The following is a 23,562-nucleotide window of genomic DNA, read 5'->3' as shown; positions in this document are numbered from 1 at the left end:
CGGGCAGCTGAATGTCGGGTCTCCGGCTGTCAGTGACTGCCGGGGACCCTGAGGAGAAGATAGAAGCAGCTTTCGCTGCTTCTGTCTTCTCCGATGTCTTCTTACACAGCGTTCAATGAACGCTGTGTACAGGAATAGAGACAGCAGCAGCGGCGCTGTCTCTATTCCTCCCGGTGATCATGTGACTGGTCACATGATCGCCGGGTGCCGTTAGTGGCAGACTGTATCTGGGTCTTACTAGACCAAGCACAGCCCTGTTAGTGACGATCGGCACTGTGAGAGGGCTGATTTCCCCTGTAACTGGGGCTGCTGTGCAGCCCCAGTTACAGTGGAAAAACATGGTGTAAAACAAAGAAAAAAAATATATAAAGTTCCCCAAAGGTCTTTTTTGACCTTTAAGGGACATACCATAGTAATAAAAAAATAATAAAGTGCAAAAAAAATGTAAATAATAAATACACATAAAATACCCACCCCAAAAAAAACGTTCCCCCCGCCAATCATTGTTGTAACGCTAGCGCTGACCCAATTACCCTAATATAGACATGTAATATATTAAAGTTTACGGTAGACAATGGCGATCACAAACAAAAGGTCTATTTTAGGGTAAAACTATGTTATTACCCAAAAAAAATAGCTGAAACGTAAAAAAGCTTATTTTTTTACTATTATTTTCAAACTTTATGAATAAAAATTCTAAAATAGCAAAAAAGGTGTGTATAAAAATGATAAAAAACGAAACCTGCATTGTCTACGGAAAAAACGTCGCAAAAATCACGTTGGTTTTATTTTTTTTTAATAAAAATGTGTGTTTGGTGCAACTTTGTAATTACATTTTATTAAAAAATATTTTCACTTTTTGAGATACAGCTGCTTTGTATCCTGTATCCGTCAGGTCAGCAGGACTGACGGGATCAGTGAAACGGGCCCTGCGCTAAATTATAATCTTAAATGTGATAGATTTGAGGTGGATCCTGCGTGTCACTGATCCTGTCAGTCCTGCTGACCTGACGGATACAGGATACAAAGCAGCTGTATCTCAAAAAGTAAAAATATTTTTTAATAAAATCAATCAATCACACTGATACACACACATACTATATATATATATATATATATATATATATATATATATATATATATATATAATTATAATATAACGTTTTTAAATGTGTACATAGCATTGTGGCACTATATACAAGGGGGAGCGCTGTGAGGCACTATATACAAGGGGGAGCGCTGTGAGGCACTATATACAAGGGGGAGCGCTGTGTGGCACTATATACAAGGGGGAGCGCTGTGTGGCACTATATACAAGGGGGAGCGCTGTGTGGCACTATATACAAGGGGGGGGGGGCTGTGTAGTGCTATCCACAGTGGTATGTGTGTGGCGCTCTTTATATGGGGGGCTTTTTGGTGCTATTTACAAGAGGGGGAGGGCTGTATGGCACTATCTATAGGGGGCTGTGTGTAACGCTCTACGAGGGGGATGTGTGATATATAGAGGGGGCTGTGTATGGCGATATCTATGGGGGTGTGCAATATCTATGGGGGTGTGTAATATCTACAGGGGCTGTGTGTGGCACTATGTACAGGGGGCTGTGTGTATGTGGTGTTTTACAGTGTGGTATTATATTCAGGCGCGCAGTGTTTGGTGCTATTATATTTAGGGGCACAGTATGTGGCACCATGATAACTTTATTTTCGTTTATAGGTGTGGAAATGTTGGAAAAGTGAGGAGACGTCTGAGTGGCAAATTCTGCAGAAATGAGTCATGGCCGGGAGAAGTCGTCATGAGTGCTGGACCGGATGGAGAAGAAAAGAGGAAAAAAACTACTAGAATCTGAGACGTCGTCACCTGTGAGTCACTAGATTTATAGAGAATCTGTCACCTCTCCTGACATGTTTATTATAGGAATCCTTGTATTTCACAAAAAGTCATTCTGCAGTCCAGGACTGATAGACAATTCCCCTTGTCAGGAGGTTGTGTCCCTGCACAGTGTGATCCTGTCAGTATGTAGGGACACCGCGCTGTGACAAGGGGAATCGTAACACTGTTAATGCTTGCCCAAAAAAGTAGTGTTAAAAATAGTTACGGTGAGGAAGGGGGGCCCAAGTTTGGGTAACAGCCCAGGGCCCATGGTCTACTTAATCCGCCACTGACTGTCTCATACTGAAAACATGATTACAGTACGGGACAGTAGTTCCACGGAGAGGCAGGGACTCCTAGCGTCGTACATAACTATGATGCTAGGAGCCCGACTGCCTGCAGTGTGTTCGGTCCGGTACTTGCGGCCGAAATACGTCCGTCAATTACGGACGTAATGACCTCGTGTGAACATACCCTTAGGGCGTTTTTGCCCCGAATTACGTCCGAAAAATGAGCCTCGATAGCGTTGACAAACATCTGCCCATTGAAAGCAATGGGCTAACGTTTGTCTGTTCACACGAGGCGTATATTTACGCGCCGCTGTCAAAAGACGGCGCGTAAATAGACGCCCGCGTTAAAGAACTTACCTGTCACTTCTTGGGGCGTAATTGGAGCCGTTATTCATTGACTCCAATGAAAAGCAGCGCCAATTACGTCCGTAATGGACACGGCGTTCAAGCGCCTGCACATGCCGTTACGGCTGAAATTACGGGGATGTTTTCTCCTGAAAACAGCCCCGTAATTTCGGCCGTTACGGACGCTGTCGTGTGAACATACCCTTAGTGTTACACAACATGGATCCATAATGCCAGTAGTCATTACAGGATTTCCTTTGAATCGTCCCAACACTTCCAGTTAATAATGCAAGCAGTAGATGAAACTGAGCACACCCCAGTACTACAACTGAACCCCTGGTGATATTCAAGCTGAGGTTGAAGGGGAGTGTTCCCTAAATAATATTCCCCAAGCCCGGTAATGGCAATTGGTCAGATGAATTGTATCCAGTGCTTTTGATAACCTCATCCAACAGTAAGTGTGATGTAAAAAGTAAGAGGATATTCTAGTGGTAAAACTCAATGTCAAACGTTCTCCTTTAAATATCATTCATGTACAATCAATTACTTGCTAATAATGTTAGTCTATATTATATTACTTTAAAAATAGAGGTAGAGCTTTACTTCCACCTCTAGCCCACCAGTTCATATTAATCATGTTATAGGTTATGTTTCCGCAGCAACATTCCTTATGGGATGTCAAGTATTGTATAGAGAACTGATCCTCACCACACATGTACTAAAATCGTGGTGTGTAAAATAATAACAGACATCCACCAGGATGGAATGCAGCAAAATGAGATTTACTTCTTCTTCATTGGGTAATTGCACCAAAATGACATCCTTGCACACTATGGTATATAGACTTTGGTTGTCATAACCCTAGACCCTTGAATCCGCAGGACACACATTTAAAATTACTTTACATATGAAAATAAAAAAGACATTTACCAATTTATAGTGCCCATAAAAAAGTACCTGGAATATTAGTGGCCACAAAAAAGCATTACCCATATTAATGTCCATTTAATAAAACCTGACATACTTCGTAAATAATACCTGTCATAAAGTCCATATAATACCAGACATAGTGATATTCATGTAAAAATATTAAAGGGAACCTGACATGTCAAACATGCAATCCGATCTGCAGGCAGCATGTTCTATAACAAGAGGAGCTGAGGAGATCTATTATATAGTTGTGTGTAAAAGGATAACGGATAACCTGCATTTTATTGATTTACATCCCGGCTAACTCTTGGTTTAGGAGTCCAGTGGGCGGTGCTACTCAGTGATTGGCAGCTAGTATTCTGTATTCTCACTCAAAAAGAGAAGACTGCAAATCAATAGCTGAGCCAGCTCACTGGACTCTTAAGCATACAGTGAGCAGATAGGACAGCATGTTCTATGCGACAGGTATGTTTGACCATGGACCATATTATAATATCGTCCATAGTTCCCATAAAATAATACCAGACATAGTGTCTACATAATAACAGCCATAGCAGTGCCATTTGTAGTCCATATATAGTAATGGTGCCAGCCATAGTGTCATGTCCATGGCCACGGGCCGTCAGGCTCACTCACCTTCTGGCGGCCGCAGCCATGGGTCTGTGAGCGCTGGCCCCAGTCTCCTCCTCAAAAGACAGCAGCGCTCACTTCCGCTTACTTCGGCCGGGTTCCGTAGGGTGCACGCACGCTCGTACCTGCTCTTAAAGAGCCAGCGCGTGCATCTGAAGTTTATGTCAAAATTAGCCCATGAGTACCCTGGACTATAAGAAGGGCTCAGCCCCTTCCTCCCATGCCTGAGTGTTGTTGTCGTACCCAAAGTTTGTCTAAGCAAATGGTCTCCTAGTGTTTCCCAGTTCCCAGTGCTCCCCGTTCCTGTATCCTGTATCCCGTGCTATCCTGGTTAAGTGCCGTGCTGAGCTGAAGTCGTTCTGTGCTATTTACCACGCCTGTCCTGCTACACCACGCCTGATGTCTGCCTGCTGTCTAGTCCCAGCCTAGCCTGTCTCGCTACTGTCCGAGCTGCCACAGGTACACTATACGAACTATAGACTGTGACCCGTATCCTGTTGGCCAGCTGCCATACCGTCAAGGCAGAATGGCCCAGTGGGTCCACATACCCAACGTGGCACATAGTACATACACTATATGGACAAAAGTATAGGGACTCACCTCTTAGCTCCTTAACAACCACCAATACGCCTGTTCATGGCGGCCCGTTAAGGGTACTTATGCCGGAGCACCGCCTTTTCACGGCGCTGTAACATAATCCCGGCACGGGTGTTCTGTGCCGGATAAAAAGGGTGTCGGGCGGTCTAAAGACAGTTGGGCACCTGCTCTAACGGGCGGGATCGATTTCAACATCGACCTTACCCGTTTAACCCTTTAGATTCGGCGCTCAAAAGCGATCGCCGCATCCAAGTGGTTTTGGAGGGAGGGTGCTCCCTCTTTCACCCCATCGGCACCCTGCAATTGCAATCGCAGGGTGCCGATGGCTTCTATGGCAGCCGGGGACCTAACAAAGGCCCCCAGGTCTGCCTGTAGTGGATGCCTGCTAGGCCATGCCTGAGGCATGTGAGTTTTACACAGACAGGCAATAATACGCTGCAATACAGAAGTGTTGCAGTGCATTATAAAAGCGATCAGAAGATAAAACAATTATGTCTCTTAAAATATGGCAACACAAAAACAAATAATTTTGAAAAAAAAAAAGGGTTTTTACTGTTTAAAAGTAGTAAAACATACAAAATCTATATCAATTTGGTATTGCCACAATCATAATGACCCACTGAATAAAGTTATTATGTTATTTATACCACACAGTAAACTACGTAAATCTAAGACGCAAAAAATAGTGGCGAAATGTATGTGGTTTTTTTTCCATTACCCTGCAAAAAAGTTAATAAAAGTTATTCAATAAATTATATGTACCCCAAAATGGTGCTATTAAAAAATACAACTTGTCCCGCTAAAACAAGACCTTATACAGCTATGTCAATTCAAAAATAAAAAAGTTATAGTTCTTGGAATGTGATGATGGGAAAGCTTAAAAAATAGCTTGGTCATTAAGGGGTTAAAGGCTATGTACATCTTTGCAACAAGTCAGTTCCTGAAATGCTTTTCCTTCTAGATACTCCACAATTAACTGTTGGTGGTATTATTGCAAAGTGGAAGCATTTAGAAACCCCATAACTCAACAACTTAGCTTCATGGCATGGGTTTCCAGGGCCGAGCAGTTGCATGCAAGCCTTTCATCACCAAGTACAATGCCAAGCGTCGGATGGAGTGGTGTAATAAAAGCCGCAACTGGACTCTGGAGCAGAAGAAACGTGTTCTGTGTGGTGACGAATCACCCCTCTGTATCTGGCAGCCTGATGGACACATCTGGGTTTGGCGAATGCCAGGAGGACGTTACCTGCCTGACTGCATTGTGCCAAATGTTTCGTGGAGGAGGGATGATGCCATGGGGTTGTTTATCAGGGGTTGGCTTATGCTCTTTAGTTCCAGTGAATGGAAATCTTAATGCTAAAGCATAGCAAGACATTATGGACAATTGTATGCTTCCAATTGTGTGGGAACAGTTTGGGGTTCGGTCTTTTTCTCTTCAAGCATGACTGTGCCCCAGTGCACAAAGAAAGGTATGTAAAGGCATGATTAGGGTGGAAGAAAATGACTGGCCCCCATGGGGCCCTGACCTCAACAACATTAAACACCTTTGGGATGAACCAGATCGGAGATTGCACATCAGGCCTTCTCGTCCAACATCAGTGTCTGACCTCAAATGCTCATCTGGATAAATGGCCAAAAATTCCCACAGACACACTCCAAAATCTTGTAGAAAGTCTTCCCAGAAGAGTGAAAGCAATTTTAACTGCAAAGGGGGGACTAACTACATATTAATAACTGTGCATTTAGAATGAGATGTCATAAAACCTCCCGTCAGTGTAATGTGTAGGTGTCCAAATACTTTTGTCTATATAGTGTATGTATGATAGTATTAGCAACTGTGGATAAAATAGCGTCAACATAGTGACATGTAATGACAGTGAAAGTTCATATAAAATATCAGTCATATTTCAAATAAGATGTGAACATCAAAAACATAGGACTGATAAAGAAACACAAAAATGCAGCACTAACATAAATGCAAATCCTAAATTGAATTACTGATATATTAACTATAGCTTAAAATGTAAATGTGAGGTTCTTAATGCACATTATAGTCAAATTGTGTAAACCCTCCTGCCCCAAAATGACCCTAAGAACCTCACATTTAGGGCTTGTCCATACGTAGCGAAATTGCTGTGTTTTTTCGGTCCGAAATTGCGGACGGAAAAAACGCAGCAGAATACAGTAGCAAAGTGGATGAGATAAAACAAATCTCATCCACATGCTGCGTAAATACTGAGTGGAAAAAACGCTTAGAAATTGACCTGCGGTGCAGAAATTTATTCCACAGCATGTCAATTGTATTTGTGTAAACGCTGCTTATTTGTTGCAGGAATTCCCCATTGAATTCATTAGGGAGCTAAATCCCGCAACAAACAGCAGTTGTTGCGTTTTTAGCGGCGGGTTCGCAGCGATCCCACCGCAAAAAACGCAACTCAGGAAAGAAAAAAAGAAGCCTGATACATACCCAGAAGTTTGTGTTCCTTCCTCCAGCACGCCCTCCTGGGATGACGTTTAAGCCCATGTGACCGCTGCAGCCAATCACAGACTGTAGCGACGGTCACGTGGGATGAATCACAGACTGTGGAGGTGGTCACATGGGATGAAACGTCATCCCAAGAGGCCGGCCTGGGTGACGTCAGAAGGCCAGAATCCTGGGATTAATCCCATGTGACTGCCGCTGCAGCCAATCACAGGCTGCAGCAGTTTTCCTGGGAAGAAATGTACTCCAGGAGGCTGGCCTGCTAGGTTTTTCACCCGGAATTCCCTGCGGCACACAAGACAAATACGCTGTTTGCTTTTACGCAGGGTATCCGTTCCATGTGAACTCCGCCTTAAGGTATAGTAAATATAGTGCTGCTGCTTTTTGTTTTTCTTTGCTTTGAATTGCAGTTACAGCAGATTATAGCACCTGCCTATTTATTTCCCTTTGTTAGGAGATGCTTTTGCATTGTACTTTCGAGGGTGGTGACTGCCTCTGACTTGGCCATATATTCCGCCTGTCTGTTCAAGGCTGTTTTTAATTAGTATAAAATGAAGGGGGTTCCTACATTCCCTATTGTCAAAACTACGGAACCCTTCCACAAAGGAGACAAACGGAAACCATTGGCACCGGATCCGTCACCATTGAAATTAATGGTGATGGAAACGGAGCCCTATGGTTTCCATTTGTGTCTGTCAGAGCTCCGTTCTGATGGAAAGCTCAGACAGAACGCCAGAACGGAGCCCTAGCGCAGATGTGAACGAAGCCTTACAGGTATAATGTTTAGTTTAAGGACCCCTGAATAAGGTTGCCTTGTCGTGTCAGGTGGGCCCACACGGTTTGATCAAAATGTGCACCAAGAATCTCACATTTATAAGTAAATAGAGCAGTAAAATAATTTATATATTAAATTTTCATATAACTTACAGTAGCGGCTGCATTTTTGTGTTTTTTTTAATATTGCCTTGCAGTTACTGCAGATTTGCACCTACCAATTTATTTAACTTTGTTAGGAGATGCTGACTAACTACTTTGTTTTAAACATAGGACTGATATAGTACCAGTCGTGAGGCATATAATGCCAGCCATTGTTCCCCATTAGATACAGACATAATCCCCCCTAAATGCTAGCTATAGTGTTTATATACCAGCTGTAAAGATGGCAAACATAGTGGATGACTGTCTGGATCTGTGGGGATTAGAATCTACATTGCTCCTTCAGCTGTTATTGCCAGGGGTTTCTGCTGCCAGATCTACGGCGATCAGATGATCACCATCAAATAATCATGGAGCAAGCATCTGGGACAAGCTCAGGGAACCTGTATTGTTAAAAATGCAGTCCAATCTGCCTATGACATAAATTGCAAGTTATACTAAATATTTTCTCACAAAACTATATATCAATTTGCTCAGCTCCTCCTGCTCTATAACATATTACAGTGACGTCGCTAGCACCGGGCTTTCAGGGGCAACTGAAACATAATGGTAAAACTATAGGGGTCGCAGCGGTCGCAATTGTGACCGAGCCCCGAAGCCCCCACTTCACGTCTATAAAAAGTTACTATAGTATCTGGGGCCTCTTTAATAAAATACACGGGCCCCTGTTACTATAGTGATAACAATATACTTAGCCTCCTCGTTCACGAGCGCAGCTGAGGTCCTGACGTCTTCCCGTGTCATGACGTCACAACGTCGCGACACTGGATGGCATCAGGACCTCCGCTGCGCCGCCGAAGTGGATGGTAAGTATAACGTTACTGTCTGCTGGGGCCCTGTATCTAAGCCTACCTTGCGGTAGGCTTATATATAGGGTCTAACAGACAGTATCACACAAATGCCTATACTGTCATACTATGTGGTAGGCTTCGATACAGGGCCCAGCAGGCAGGATCACACATGGACCATATATCTAAGCCTACCATGTTGTGTGATCCTGTGTGCTGGGCTCTGTATCTAAGCCCATCACATGGTAGGCATAGATACATGGCCCATGTGTGATCCTGCCTGCTGGGCCCTGTATCTAAGCCTACCACATAGTAGGCCTAGATACAGGGCCCCAGCAGACAGTAATCTTATACTGTATAAGATTACTGTCTGCTGGGGCCCTGTATCTAAACCTAATATGTGGCAGGCTTAGATACAGGGTCCAACAGACACTATCACACATGGGCCCTGTATCTAAGCATACCACATGTGTTACTAATGTTTTTTTCTGTGTTTGTGCTTTTTTTACAAAATGTTGGACTACGTTGGATTCGAGGACTACTTAGATGATGTTTTTTTTTATTTTCAATAAACTGGTTAGCGAGGGTTGTGTGGGAGGTTTTTATTTCAATAAAAAATAATGTCTATGATATTTTTTTTAAACTTTATTACTACCGACTGGCCGGTGGCTGATTGACAGCGTCCATTACTAAGGCGGGGATTAGTGTTAGCCAGTGAAAAAGCTAATACTAAACTCCATTATTACCCTGGCAGCCACTGCTACCAGGGGTGCCAGGAAGAGTCGCGTACGATCCAGTACCCGACCACCTGTTGTGATGGTCAGGCACTGGCACGGCTGCAGGCTGGTATTATTATGCTGGGAAAGCCCAAAAACAGTGGGTCATCTCCCCCTGGTAATTCTAGACTGCTGCTATGTTGTATGTGTGTGACCGGTTCCCTTTAAAGCGGATCTATCAGGTGAATATGTTGCTCTAGGTAAGGGCAGCATACTACAGGGACAGGTCTGTGCTCCTATAGTTATGAGTCCAATGTATTCATAAGGGGAACGCTCCCCCGCCTCTCATCATCCTATTCACAGTGACTGATGGCTGTCAATCGCCACCAATTCATGTACTAATAAGCTGCTTTGTAAAGATTCCTTCCTATGACATCAGGCATCTTTCAAACAGGAAACTAAGAGTCATGTTCCTTTAGTTTTGTGTTTACTATTTATTCCAATAATTAAAAAAAATAATTAGGGTTGTACCCAAAGTTAAAATTTCCATATTTGGTAGAATTATTTAACACAGTTTGTAAAGTTCAGCCGGGTAATGCATATGTATGAACATACCTTTCTGCGTTGCTCGTCTTTCATCTCTGTTGATCGTCTTTCTGCTTCTTCCTTTTGTTGTTGTCTATAAGTCTGCTGATTTGCCTGGACAAATATTACACAGGGATTAGTAAAGATAGACTATACATGTTTTAAAAGGGAACACAATTCTAAAAAAGTGAATTAATTTTTAGAAATACCTAAAAATCACGCAACCATCCCCAATATATTGACAAGGGAATAAATATCTATGTGTTCATACAAGTCCTGTACTGTGCTGGGACAGTAAGACTTTCCGAAAGCAGCATAATGGATTTTTCATCTGGAATCAGTAAAGCCCATGAGATTGAACAAACACCTTTTGTAAGCTCTATAGAATCAACAGCAGCTGTTGTGGAGTCTAGTCTTTTTACATTTTTTTAGTGTAAGGATTGTTTGTTCCCATCCTTGTTGACAATTTACATCTTCATTGTGCCTGTCTTGTTTTTTATTTAGTCATGCTTTATACATTCCAGCACATTAAAGAACATCTTGACTTGACAGTACTTTGTTTTTTTTATGGCATTTATGAGATGCGCTGCTAAAGACAAGCCAATCAGAAGATTGGGAGGCCAAATGAAGTCACATGAGCCCTCTCATGCTTTGTAGTGGCCGAGGGTGACGCGTGAGTGCTCCTTCCGTTCGCGTAGACTCATTAAACAACGAGGGTAAACAAGAAAGCTTGGTTGGAGATGATACGTTTTCCACATATAAAAAACTAACAAAACTTTTACAAAAAGCATTTATGTATCTAAACCTATATTTACAGTTGTGTAGAATCAATCTATAACATCTATAACATATTACAGAGAGATAATAATAAAATTATAGCAAAATGCCAAATCTGATCCTATGGAGAGTGCGTCACAGTAATTATAAAAACTTGTTACGCACTTGAATATTTTATTGTGAACCACAGTGGATTTTATTGGCTTGTATATTGGCTTATTTTCACTATATAAAGTCAAATTGAATACAAATATCGACAAAGTGGTCTACAGTCCTTAAACTTAGAACCCTTATAACAATGACATAACCAAATGATCACTGGATCAGACATTGGTTGATCAAATAGAGATCACATGTGTGCAGTCAAGGTGTTTCATGTGACCGTACCAGGGATACAAGAAAATTTTCCAACTCGTCACTGAAAATCCCTGGGCATACAATTTACTGAATCATTAAAACGTGCTACAGATGTGAATCTGCCTAGAAATTCAGCAAGGAAGAGAATAGAGAGGAAAGCCACATAGTGTTACTTCTAAAGAAATAACAGGCTTCTGTGGCTGAGGTAAGATGATATAGTCCATACAATAACTGCTGCCAAGGTGCTTCAACAGGGACAGTTTGTGGGAGAGTACCACTCAGGGGGAAAAAAAAAGTACAATTACCCCTGTACAGTATGGCAGCATGATGCTGTGGAGATAATTCCCTGCTGCAGACACTGGGTGGCTTGTGAAGAAAGAAAATAAAATAAATGCAGGAAAATCTGCTGCAGTCCGCAAGAGAACTGCAAATGAGATTATTTATTTCCGAACAAGACAATAACCCCAAACACATGAATGCCTTAAAACGACAATTCTTATGTCCTGTATGTCCTCACAGTCCAGTAAACCTCAATCCAAATGAACATTTGTAGCTGAACTTGAAAATAGCTGTCTACTCATGTTCTTACATGCAACTTGACAGAGCTTTTGTAAAGAACAGTACACTAAAGAAAACTGCGGTGTTTGAGGAAAAACTGAAATAAACCTCATATATATATACAAGCTGTAATTTCTGCAAAAGATGCTTCTAAAATTCTAACTTGAATAGGATTAATAGTTATACTGAATGTTGATCGCTTTGTAGAGATTTGTTTGCGCTTTTATTTTAAATAGAACTTTTATGTAGATCAGTGGCAAAAAAACATCCATAAATCCGATGCTCCTCAATGTGGTTACACAATAAAACATGAAAAAGTCCACAGCAGGGATGCCAAATATATTTGCAGGCAATAACGCCAGACTGTTCATTTTTCTTCAAAGGCTTATAGTATGAGTACATTTTCAAGAATGAAGAAATGAACTAAAATACAGATCAAACACATGTAAGATTACAGAGAAATAAATCTAGAAAAGGATAAATCACATTCACTGATCAATTAAAGGTTTCAAACAACAAACATTCACAAAGCATCATCGCTCATAACATCAATATCCCATCAATACCCTTCAAAATCAGGAAAGCTTTTAACTTGTAAATGTTCTTAATGGAGATCAGTGGGAGACGAAAAAATAAAACCTCAGTTTATCGCATAAGTTGAAAATTTTTCTCATATCAGCAGTATACATTTTGAAAAGTTTACAAAACCATTTGGAATTTCATGGCATATTGTAATCAATGTGTTAAAAGTATAAAGTGGATACATCTTCTTCTTTAAATAATTGCATCTGTGACCCAAAAAGTGGATACAAATACATCTGCTAAACACTCCCTCAAAGTGTTAATTTAGTATGTACTATAACCAGTAATAAGAACATGTACCAGCTCCCATCCCTCAGTGATCCCTAAGCCAATCAGAAGAGACCAAACATACCATGTGACATGTTTCATTAATGCGGCAAGTTTGAAAGGAGTCCCTAAAGATTTGTTTTGTATTAGATTATTGATTATATTAGATCTCTCCATTATTTGTGGAAAACCCTCTTTTTATAATTCATTGACGGTTTACCTTATGGCTTTTCTGTTTCACTGAAGGCAAGTTGTCCTTCTTCTGCTGCATGTTCCAGAAATTATCTTCTTGATCGTGAAAATCCTGTAAGGCTGCATTCACACGAGCATGTACGGTCCGTAAAGGACGGAACGTATTTCGGCCGCAAGTTATGTACAACGCTAGGAGTCCCTGCTTCTCCATACTGAAAACATAATTAGAGTATGGGACAGTTGTCCCGCAGCGAGGCAGGGACTCCTAGCATCGTACATAACTATGATGCTAGGAGCCCGGCTCCCTGCACTGTGTTCGGTCCGGGACTTGCGGCCGAAATACGTTCCGTCCTTTACGGACCGAACATGCTCATGTGCATCCAGCCTTACTTATTCATTAGATGCTTCATTAGATATGAAGTATCTAATACATGCCACAAAAAAAACTGGAATATACATTAATTCTAGTCTTACCTGCTTGTGTTGAGACTTTTTTATTTCCTTCAATTTAGTTTCCTCTTCCATTTTGTGCTGTAGTAGATTCATAGAGAAATTGTTTAATTATTGAGTATCAGAAACCATGAGCTCATAAAATATTAATGCAAGTGTGACTTTATTAAAGAATAATTTTTAAATATGGTTTTATAGGTTATAGGGGTTCTCCAGTCATATATAAAGAAAACTTGTATAGTTAAAAGTTTTTCAACTTTCTAATATAATTTATTTTTTAAATACTCAACTTTTTCAAGATATTTGCTTTCTATAAGAGGCTGAAAACCACCAGACTACAATCCTACACACACAGCTAAGTGTTTGTAAAAATGTATCACTCCAGGAAATCTTTTGTAAGCTATACACAGCACCAGTAAAATTATCCTCCTTACCTACACTGATAAACTGAATCGAATTCTCTATAATGTATGTTGTTTGCCTCTTTTCAACAATGTCTGTAACTGTTCAGAATCTCTGCACTCACTGAAAATTAAAGTCAACTATGAGACATGGAAGTTCTCACTAAGGTATTATATTACACAACAGAGCTGGAAAGAGACATTGTAAAGTGGGGATAGAGTCTGCTCCGGATCTATTTCCCCTGCTGTACATAGCAACTTTCTAGTAAATACTGTATTAGACTAAATCACGCCAATCATTTAGACCAACACTGATGAATCTTTTCAGTGTAAAATCTCGGTTAAAATGTCCTAAACACTCTGCAGCTGCTAGGGATTGGGAGATTATTGGGGTATATGCAGACAGACTTCCAGTTCTCATGTCTCATGGAGGAGCAGATGACTAGTACTGAGGCTGATAGAACATGTAGTGCTCATCCAAAACACGGCTAGTTCATTAGAGTCAAGCACAGAATTGTGGTCTGGTGGACGGGCTTGCAGTGCTATTGAGCATGGTATCGGACAATATCATAGCAGCTACTGCCAGCCCCTTCTGGAAAAGCCAACAATTAGAAGCAAAGCCTATGGAGGGAGACAACTGCTGAAAATGTATGATACAGGTGACAATGTGGTGAAGAAATACTGTTATTACGTGTATATATACACATGAAGGCTTATACACATACATGAAGGCATATTGGCCCCTAGAAGGAAACGATATGCACTTGGCAAAACGCGCGCCGGGAATTTATAGGTGGATAGTTTAGGGATTGCCACCGCCATTTAGTTAGTTTAGTTAGTTTAGCCCATCTGTCTCGCAGTAAGGAATGTCAGCGTACTTCCACAGCATAGCTGTCATATGCTGCATACACTACCATCAGTTACGCTGACATGTTCCTTACCTGCGATAATTGTTAATAGTGATTATAGTCGTCTCTCATATGGCGTGCAAGACACACGCCGTAGGAGTTTAAATGATAAAGGCAACAGTTTGTTTGTATAGTATACATCATTATCACGGAGACTAGAATTATTTGTCACGTGGGACGCTAGTTCAGTCTTTTCTTTGCGGAGTAAAAATTATATACCGCTTAGTGGAACACTGTATAGATGTATAAACTCTGTATCAAATAACATCTGAGTGTGAGTCAAAGACAAACAATAAATATTTGGCTAGTTCACCACAGTCAATATTTATCTTTCACTGCATTGTAATTTCAATAATGCGGCAATAACCAACTAATAAATATTGTGTATGAATGAAACACATATTTCGGCTATATTAGTTAGGGTCAGTTCACACTGAGTTTTCTTACACGTTTTTTGACGTGGAAACCTCATCAGAAAACGCACCAAAAAACGTCCGAAAATGCCTCCCATTGATTTCAATGGGAGACGGAGGTATTTTTTTTCCCGCGAGCGGTAAAAACGGCTCGCGGTACATAGAAGCAACATGCTCTATCTTCGGGCGTTTACGTCTCTGACCGCCCATTGACATCAATGGGAGGCAGAGAAAGCGTATTTCACTGCATTTTTTGCCCGCGGCGCTCAATGGCCTCGGGCGAAAAACGTTGCAAACTCCGCGTGCTCGCAGAGCAAAATCTGCCTCAAATTTCTAAACTGAATTTTGAGGCAGATTTTCTGCCTGCAAAAAACTCTGTGTGAACCCAGCCTTAGGCTGGTTTTATCAATTGGAGACATCCAGCCTTTTGATTCCCTAGGGCAGAAATATTACCCAACCTATGTTTTACTATGTGTTATGGAATATTTTAGATTAACATAATACAAGTTAATTTTTAATCTCTGTACCAATCTTTTTCAATTCCCTTTTTCCTTTCAGTTTAAATATGATTTAGTTGGTGATGTACATCTGGTGTGAGAGTTAATATAACAATAATAATGTACGATTATAATCTTCTTAAAGGAGAACTTCCACAAAATGTTTTATTATAAGGACGCGGCTCTCTCTTGGTTTTCCTCCTATCTCTCTGACCGCTCGTTCAGTGTGTCATTTGCTGGTTCCACTTCTTCTCCTCTTCCCCTTGCTATCGGGGTTCCTCAGGGATCAGTCCTAGGTCCGCTGCTCTTTTCTCTCTACACAGCTCCTATTGGACAAACCATCAGCAGATTTGGCTTCCAGTACCATCTCTACGCTGATGACACCCAATTATATACCTCTTCCCGTGACATCACCCCTGCTCTAATACAGAACACCAGTGATTGTCTGTCCGCTGTCTCTAACATCATGTCCTCTCTCTATCTGAAACTGAATCTTTCTAAAACTGAGCTCCTTGTGTTCCCACCATCTACTAACCTCCCTAAACCTGATGTCTCCATCTCTGTGTGTGGCACTACCATCACTCCTAAGCAGCACGCCCGCTGTCTCGGGGTTATTTTTGACTCAGATCTTTCCTTTACTCCTCACATACAATCACTTTCACGCTCCTGTCATTTTCACCTCAAAAACATCTCCAGAATCCGCTCTTTTCTTATGGAGGAAACCGCCAAAACTCTCATTGTTGATCTCATTCACTCTCGTCTTGACTACTGTAACTCATTACTAGTCGGTCTTCTCCTCACTAAACTCTCCCCTCTCCAATCTATCCTCAATGCAGCAGCCAGGCTCATCTTTATGACCAACCGCTACACCAACGCCTCTAATCTGTGCCAGTCACTGCACTGGTTGCCCATCCCCTTCCGAATAAAATTCAAACTTATTACTCTCACCCACAAAGCTTTCCACAGTGCTGCACCTCCTTACATATCCTCCCTCATCTCTGTCTACCACCCTACTCGGGCTCTACGTTCTGCCAACGACCTTAGATTAAAATCCTCCATAATCCGAACCTCCCACTCCCGTCTCCAAGATTTCTCTCGTGCTGCACCCGTCCTCTGGAATGCGCTACCCCAGACAATCCGATTAATTCCCAATATCCATAGTTTTAAACGTGCCCTGAAAACACATCTATTTAGACAGGCCTATAACATTCCCTAATCTGACTCCTTTCCATGGCCCTCCTTTTAGATTAGTCATCAGAATAAGATTCCCTCACACTCCTTCTCTTCATGTCCGTCATACACGGATACTGGCTGGTGACCGGCTCATGCAGCTTTATGTTACCACCGCATGTGTATAAAAATGGCCGGACTATTGTACAGAACAAACACTGTTACACTTTGTGTCTCCCTTATGTCCTCATAGATTGTAAACTCTTGCGAGCAGGGTCCTCACTCCCCAGGTTTGAATTGTAAATGAACTTTGTCACTATGTAATGTCTGATATTGTTTGTTTCATGTCCCCTCTAAATTGTAAAGTGCTGCGTAATATGTTGGCGCTATATAAATAAAGATTATTATTATTATTATTATTCTCTGGCCCATTACAGAGGCACGTTATGTAAATTGTGGTGAAGGTAATCTTCTTACCGGTGGCTGTATTTGTGAGTTATTCTCTCATTTCTTGTCCTCAGCTGTGTCATGTGACCAGCAATAGGACTCTCCAACTGTCACAGTGTCTCATGAAGGAATAGAGGCAAAAAAGCAAAAAACGGGCGTCTTCCATGCGCTACTGATTGGTATGATCATCCATAACACGTATAATCCAAATTCCTCAAGGATAACGATGTAGTCAGTAATAATATACGGATTTATTGGTACGAATATAAAAATATAAAACACAACTGTTTGACAGCGAACAGTTTCGAAACCGAACCGGTTTCTTCCTCAGGTAGTATATAAATAGATGGGTGGGGTGCCGGTTAAATAACCGAGTGAAAGGTCAGTTAAAGGCAAGAACTACCGGGTCGGGTACAGGGATAAAACACCAACTCAAATTACATATCGGAACGTACATATAATTACAATAAGGATAAAAAATATATATATATATGTCCAATGAAAGATAATTAATTTCTATACATTATGGTTGGAAGGTGTCTGGCTGTTGAAAACATCCTATATTAAACGGGATTGAACGTATACATATATACAAAATTATACACTTATATAATTATATTGTTTCAAAATATATTTTAAAAGTGAATTTAAAAGAGATTTTAAAAAGAAAGAAGATTTTTAAAAAAAAAGGAAAACTTAAAACATAGCTACCATTCTGACCCTTTTGGAATCTATATATGGTTCATTTCCTGAGCGTAATTGTCATATAGAGGATTTAGCATACATATGGAGTATCATCTTATTTATCGTTATTTCTGAAGCAAGAACATATCTGGCAACATCCATGGGCAAACACTAATATTTTATTATTTAGAAGATACATAGATGATCTGTTCCTAGTTTGGGAAGGTGATTTTATAACAGCGACAGAGTTCTGCCAGACACTAAACAATAATACCTGGGGGATAAATTTCACTTTTAATATACAACCAATTGAAATCGATTTTTTGGATTTAACAATAGTCAAAACCATGAGTAAAATCATTACCCGTACACACTTCAAAAAAGTTGATAGCAACAGCTATTTGGACTACAAGAGCAGTCACTATCATAAGTGGCTAAAAAACATCCCATATAGTCAGTATAAAAGAATTAGAAAAAACTGCACATTGAATAAAGATTTTAATGATCAAAGCCGTATTTTACAAAAAAGATTTAAAAAGGCTCTGTCACCAGATTTTGCAGCCCCTATCTGCTATTGCAGCAGATAGGCGCTGCAATGTAGATTAAAGTAACGTTTTTATTTTTAAAAAACGAGCATTTTTGGCCAAGTTATGACCATTTTTGTAGTTATGCAAATGAGGCTTGCAAAAGTCCAAGTGGGTGTGTTTAAAAGTAAAAGTCCAAGTGGGCGTGTATTATGTGCGTACATCGGGGCGTTTTTAATACTTTTACTAGCTGGCCGTTCTGATGAGAAGTATCATCCACTTCTCTTCAGAACGCCCAGCTTCTGGCAGTGCAGATCTGTGACGTCACTCACAGGTCCTGCATCGTGTCGGACACATCGGCACCAGAGGCTTCAGTTGATTCTGCAGCAGCATCGGCGTTAGCAGGTAAGTCGATGTAGCTACTTACCTGCAAACGCCGATGCTGCTGCAGAATCATCTGTAGCCTCTGGTGCCGATGTGTCCCCGCTCGTCTGACACGATGCAGGACCTGTGAGTGACGACACAGCGTGATCTCTCGAGAACACGCTGTGTCTGCACTGCCAGAAGCTGGGCGTTCTGAAGAGAAGTGGATGATACTTCTCATCAGAACGGCCAGCTAGTAAAAGTAGTAAACACGCCCCGATGTACGCACATAATACACACCCACTTGGACTTTTACTTTTAAACACACCCACTTGAACTTTTGCAAGCCTCATTTGCATAACTACGAAAATGGTCATAACTTGGCCAAAAATGCTCGTTTTTTTTAAATAAAAACGTTACTGTAATCTACATTGCAGCACCTATCTGCTGCAATAGCAGATAGGGGCTGCAAAATCTGGTGACAGAGCCTCTTTAAAGAGAAAAATTATCCAAAAATTATCCAAAAAAACTCCTCTCTGATGCATACAAAAAAACAGTGATTTTAAGCCAAGAGGATTGTCTACCCCCTAAGGACACACTATGGTATCGAAGTGAGTGATACAATAGACATAAAAAAAGTGAAGGACGAACAACAAACAAACTTTTTCTCCTTCAACTTCATAACTAAATATAATGCAGCACATAAAAATATAAAAGATATCATGAACAAACATTGGCACATTTTACAGATTGATCCTTTTTTTAAAAATAGTTTACCAACGAAACCAATGATCACTTTTAAGAGAGCAAAAACCATGAAGAATATTTTAGCACCGAGCCGCATTAACCTTCCTGGAAGACAAAATATGCTCCAACAAAATACTATGTACCCAAGTTCACATACAAAGGGTAGTTCCAAATGCAGAAAAAAGAATTGTTTATGCTGTTTTAGTATACGTACCACAGATATTTTTAGATCAAACCAAACAAAAAATGAGTATCAAATTAAAACACAGTTAAATTGCCAGTCAAACTATGTGATATATCTTATTGACTGTATTTGTGGTCTCCAATATGTGAGAAGAACCATTCAATTTCTACATTGTCGACTAAACAAACATCGTTCCAATTGCAAGAAAAAATTCCTTTTGCACAGTATCTCCAAACACTGTACTCTGTTTCATAACAATGATTTTAAATGTTTTAATATTACACCGATTGAACATATAAATGAAAGCCGAGCGGATAGATACGATTCACTGTGCAAGAGGGAAATCTATTGGATATATAAATTGAAGACCCTAAAACCTGAAGGTTTGAATGAAATTACAGAGATCATAATCTAATAAAACGAATTTACTCTGGATGAGTCCCTTTATATGTAAATAAATAAGAAATTCGTTATATGTGACTATATATATAGGAAATTCTTCAAGAATCGGCAAAGATCGTACTGAAAGAAAAAACCTGTTTCCTTTTGACAACAAAAACCATAAAATTTGATCTTCTGAAAGTAACACCAAGATTAGTGTAATGATAAAATTGGCATTATTATCATTTTCTACGAAAACAGTATAATTATGCAAAGAACATATATAAAAATGTATATACACATATGTACACACATAGAATCTGTACAAAAACTATTTTAGCTTAACACTTACGAATCTATATAGCAAAATAGAAAAACAGAATGAAATGAGTAAAAAAAGAAATTATTCTTTAATATAACCTTCAGAAATAACGATAAATAAGATGATACTCCATATGTATGCTAAATCCTCTATATGACAATTACGCTCAGGAAATGAACCATATATAGATTCCAAAAGGGTCAGAATGGTAGCTATGTTTTAAGTTTTCCTTTTTTTTTTTAAATCTTCTTTCTTTTTAAAATCTCTTTTAAATTCACTTTTAAAATATATTTTGAAACAATATAATTATATAAGTGTATAATTTTGTATATATGTATACGTTCAATCCCGTTTAATATAGGATGTTTTCAACAGCCAGACACCTTCCAACCATAATGTATAGAAATTAATTATCTTTCATTGGACATATATATATATATTTTTTATCCTTATTTTAATCGGTTGTAATTATATGTACGTTCCGATATGTAATTTGAGTTGGTGTTTTATCCCTGTACCCGACCCGGTAGTTCTTGCCTTTAACTGACCTTTCACTCGGTTATTTAACCGGCACCCCACCCATCTATTTATATACTACCTGAGGAAGAAACCGGTTCGGTTTCGAAACTGTTCGCTGTCAAACAGTTGTGTTTTATATTTTTATATTCGTACCAATAAATCCGTATATTATTACTGACTACATCGTTATCCTTGAGGAATTTGGATTATACGTGTTATGGATGATCATACCGATCAGTAGCGCATGGAAGACGCCCGTTTTTTGCTTTTTTGCCTCTATTCCTTCATTCCATATTGAGACTTCGCTTTCCAAGTTCTCAAATCGGGTCCTATGCTGCAATTTGATCCTGCCACCAACACACCGTGGAGGCTACCTATTTGGAATCTGCTACACTGGATGTTATGCTCCCAGCATAACCGCACCAGGTGAGCATTATTTAACACCTTGTTCACACGTGTACCATCACAGTGTCATGCACTATTGTGCGCTTTGTGTTTTTTCTACCCTCTTCTAACAGTGTCTCATGGGCTGACAGGAAGTCAGTTTCTCTAGTTATTACTATCACGGCCTCGAATGAATGGAGAAACTGACTTCCTGTCCACACATGAGACGCTGTGGAAGTTGGAGAGTCACAAATACAGCCACCGGTAAGAAAATTACCTTCACCACAATTTATATAATGTGTCTTTCCAACAGGCCAGGGAATAAAAATTTTTGTGGGACTGCTCCTTTAAGTAACATTATTATCATATAAATTATTCTGAAAATTCACCTGAAACAATAGGTGTGCTTTAAGAATACGTACACTTTCTGAAACTGGTGAGCCCTTGAAACACGAGGTATATTAGAAAGTTGTATACTTTTCATAGTATAGATGTAGTTTTGCGTCCTTTCGTTCTCAGCCTGACATCTTAAGTCCGTGACACTATGGACGTATTGAAACAAATTGATGGTATCACGCTGGAATGGGGTGCATTGATGGCAAGTCTAGATGTAGAGGCATTGTATTCCACTATACCACATGAGCTTGGCTGCCAAGCAGTTGGCTATTTCCTTAGGTCATGAGGTACCCAATATATGTCTCACAATGAGTTTTTGTTGCAACTGTTACATTTTGTACTTGAAAGGAAAATGTTTGTCTTCGAAGACCGGATTTCCCATCAGCAGCGGGGTACGGCAATGGGGAGTCCAACTGCCCCCAACTTTGCCAATTTGTACCTTGGTTGGTGGGAGGAGACTGTGGTCTTCGGAGATCAATTCTCTAAATGGACATCATCAGTGGGTCTCTGGATAAGATACATTGATGATGTGTTGTTACTCTGGAATTCATCAGTTGAAGAGTTTAATACCTTTGTAACAGCTCTAAATGTAAACGATTTGGGATTGAGGTTCACTAGTGATATTAGTGACCACTCGCTATCATTTCTAGATCTTCAGATTACAAAAACAAGGGAAGGCACTATTCGAACTAAAGTGTGCCGTAAAGAGACAGCTATAAATAGCCTTTTACAATGGGACAGTTTCCACCCTTATCCTCTCAAACGAGGCATCCCTAGGGGCCAGTTTATGAGAGTATGTCGTAACTGTAGTTCCCTAGAAGATTTTGAACTGCAATCACAGGATCTTGGAAATAGATTGAGGGAAAGAGGTTTCCCCAAAGAGGTAGTGAAGAAGGCATACGAGATAGCGAGAGACTCAGATAGAACAAGCCTTTTGGTCCCAAGAGAGAGAAAAGAAGAGAACTTTACAAGACTTATAGGCACTTTTGACTTTAAACAACCAGAAGTAATGAAAATCTTTAAGAGATATTGGCGTATTCTCAGTGCATATATGGATTTAGCAGACAGAATTACTAACCAACCATCTGTCATATTCCGAAGGGGAAAGAATATAAGGGACAGAGTGATGCATAGATGCTTTGATCCAATACCAAAAAAGGGAACATGGCTGGATAGGAAGATTCCAGGTACATACAGATGAGGCAGTTGCAGAGCTTGTAACTTTATCCAGAATGGGAAGAAATTCAAAAGTGTCACCACCGAAATTGAATATGATATTCGAGATTTTGTGAACTGTAGATCAGCAGGGGTGGTTTACCTGATTACATGTCCTTGCCCACTGAACTATGTAGGTAAGACTATCCGGCAATTTCGTCACCGTATTAGAGAATATGTAGGGGATGTGACAAATGTAAGGGATACTCCCATATCAAAACATATACATGAAAAACATCAAGAGCGGAATGTTTACGCTTCCAGGCGATTGAACTGGTTCGTCCACCAAAACGAGGAGGGGACTGGGACAATTTGATCCTTAGAAAAGAGGCCCAGTGGATCTATAGGTTGGCATGTATACAACCAGATGGTTTGAATGAGCAGACAAATTATACGTGCTTTATTTAAACAATCTATTTTAGTCCAGTCATAAATAAAACTAATTCTCCAAATTGGTACTGGTGTTCCACTTATATATGTATTGTGGGTCACCTTGTACTACATTGTACATTAATGCTTCGATTATTCACTTCCTATAGTGTGGGATTGCATGTTAGACTATTGGTTGCCAGGATGCAGTATGGAGCTGGACAACGTTCTTAATTCCCATGACAATAGGCTACTCCTGCCCCCAGACGGAAAGGGCTAGAGGCTA

General features: G+C 40.2%; 1 protein-coding gene across 1 annotated transcript in view; it reads right to left on the bottom strand.

Annotated features, from left to right (window-relative positions):
- EPSTI1 (epithelial stromal interaction 1) overlaps positions 1–23,562 on the bottom strand; it is a 112,283-nt gene that overhangs the window by 8,142 nt on the left and 80,579 nt on the right. The window contains exons 11-12 of the mRNA XM_075850243.1: positions 13,377–13,433; positions 10,200–10,283 (exon numbers count right to left, since the gene is read on the bottom strand). Of these exons, the coding sequence (XP_075706358.1) occupies positions 10,200–10,283; positions 13,377–13,433 (141 nt within the window). The remainder of the gene's footprint in view (positions 1–10,199; positions 10,284–13,376; positions 13,434–23,562) is intronic.

Source organism: Rhinoderma darwinii, chromosome 2 (assembly GCF_050947455.1).
Source record: "Rhinoderma darwinii isolate aRhiDar2 chromosome 2, aRhiDar2.hap1, whole genome shotgun sequence".
Classification (NCBI taxonomy): domain Eukaryota; kingdom Metazoa; phylum Chordata; class Amphibia; order Anura; family Rhinodermatidae; genus Rhinoderma; species Rhinoderma darwinii.
Note: the sequence above shows the minus strand (reverse complement) of the source record. Positions and strands in the feature narration are given on the sequence as shown.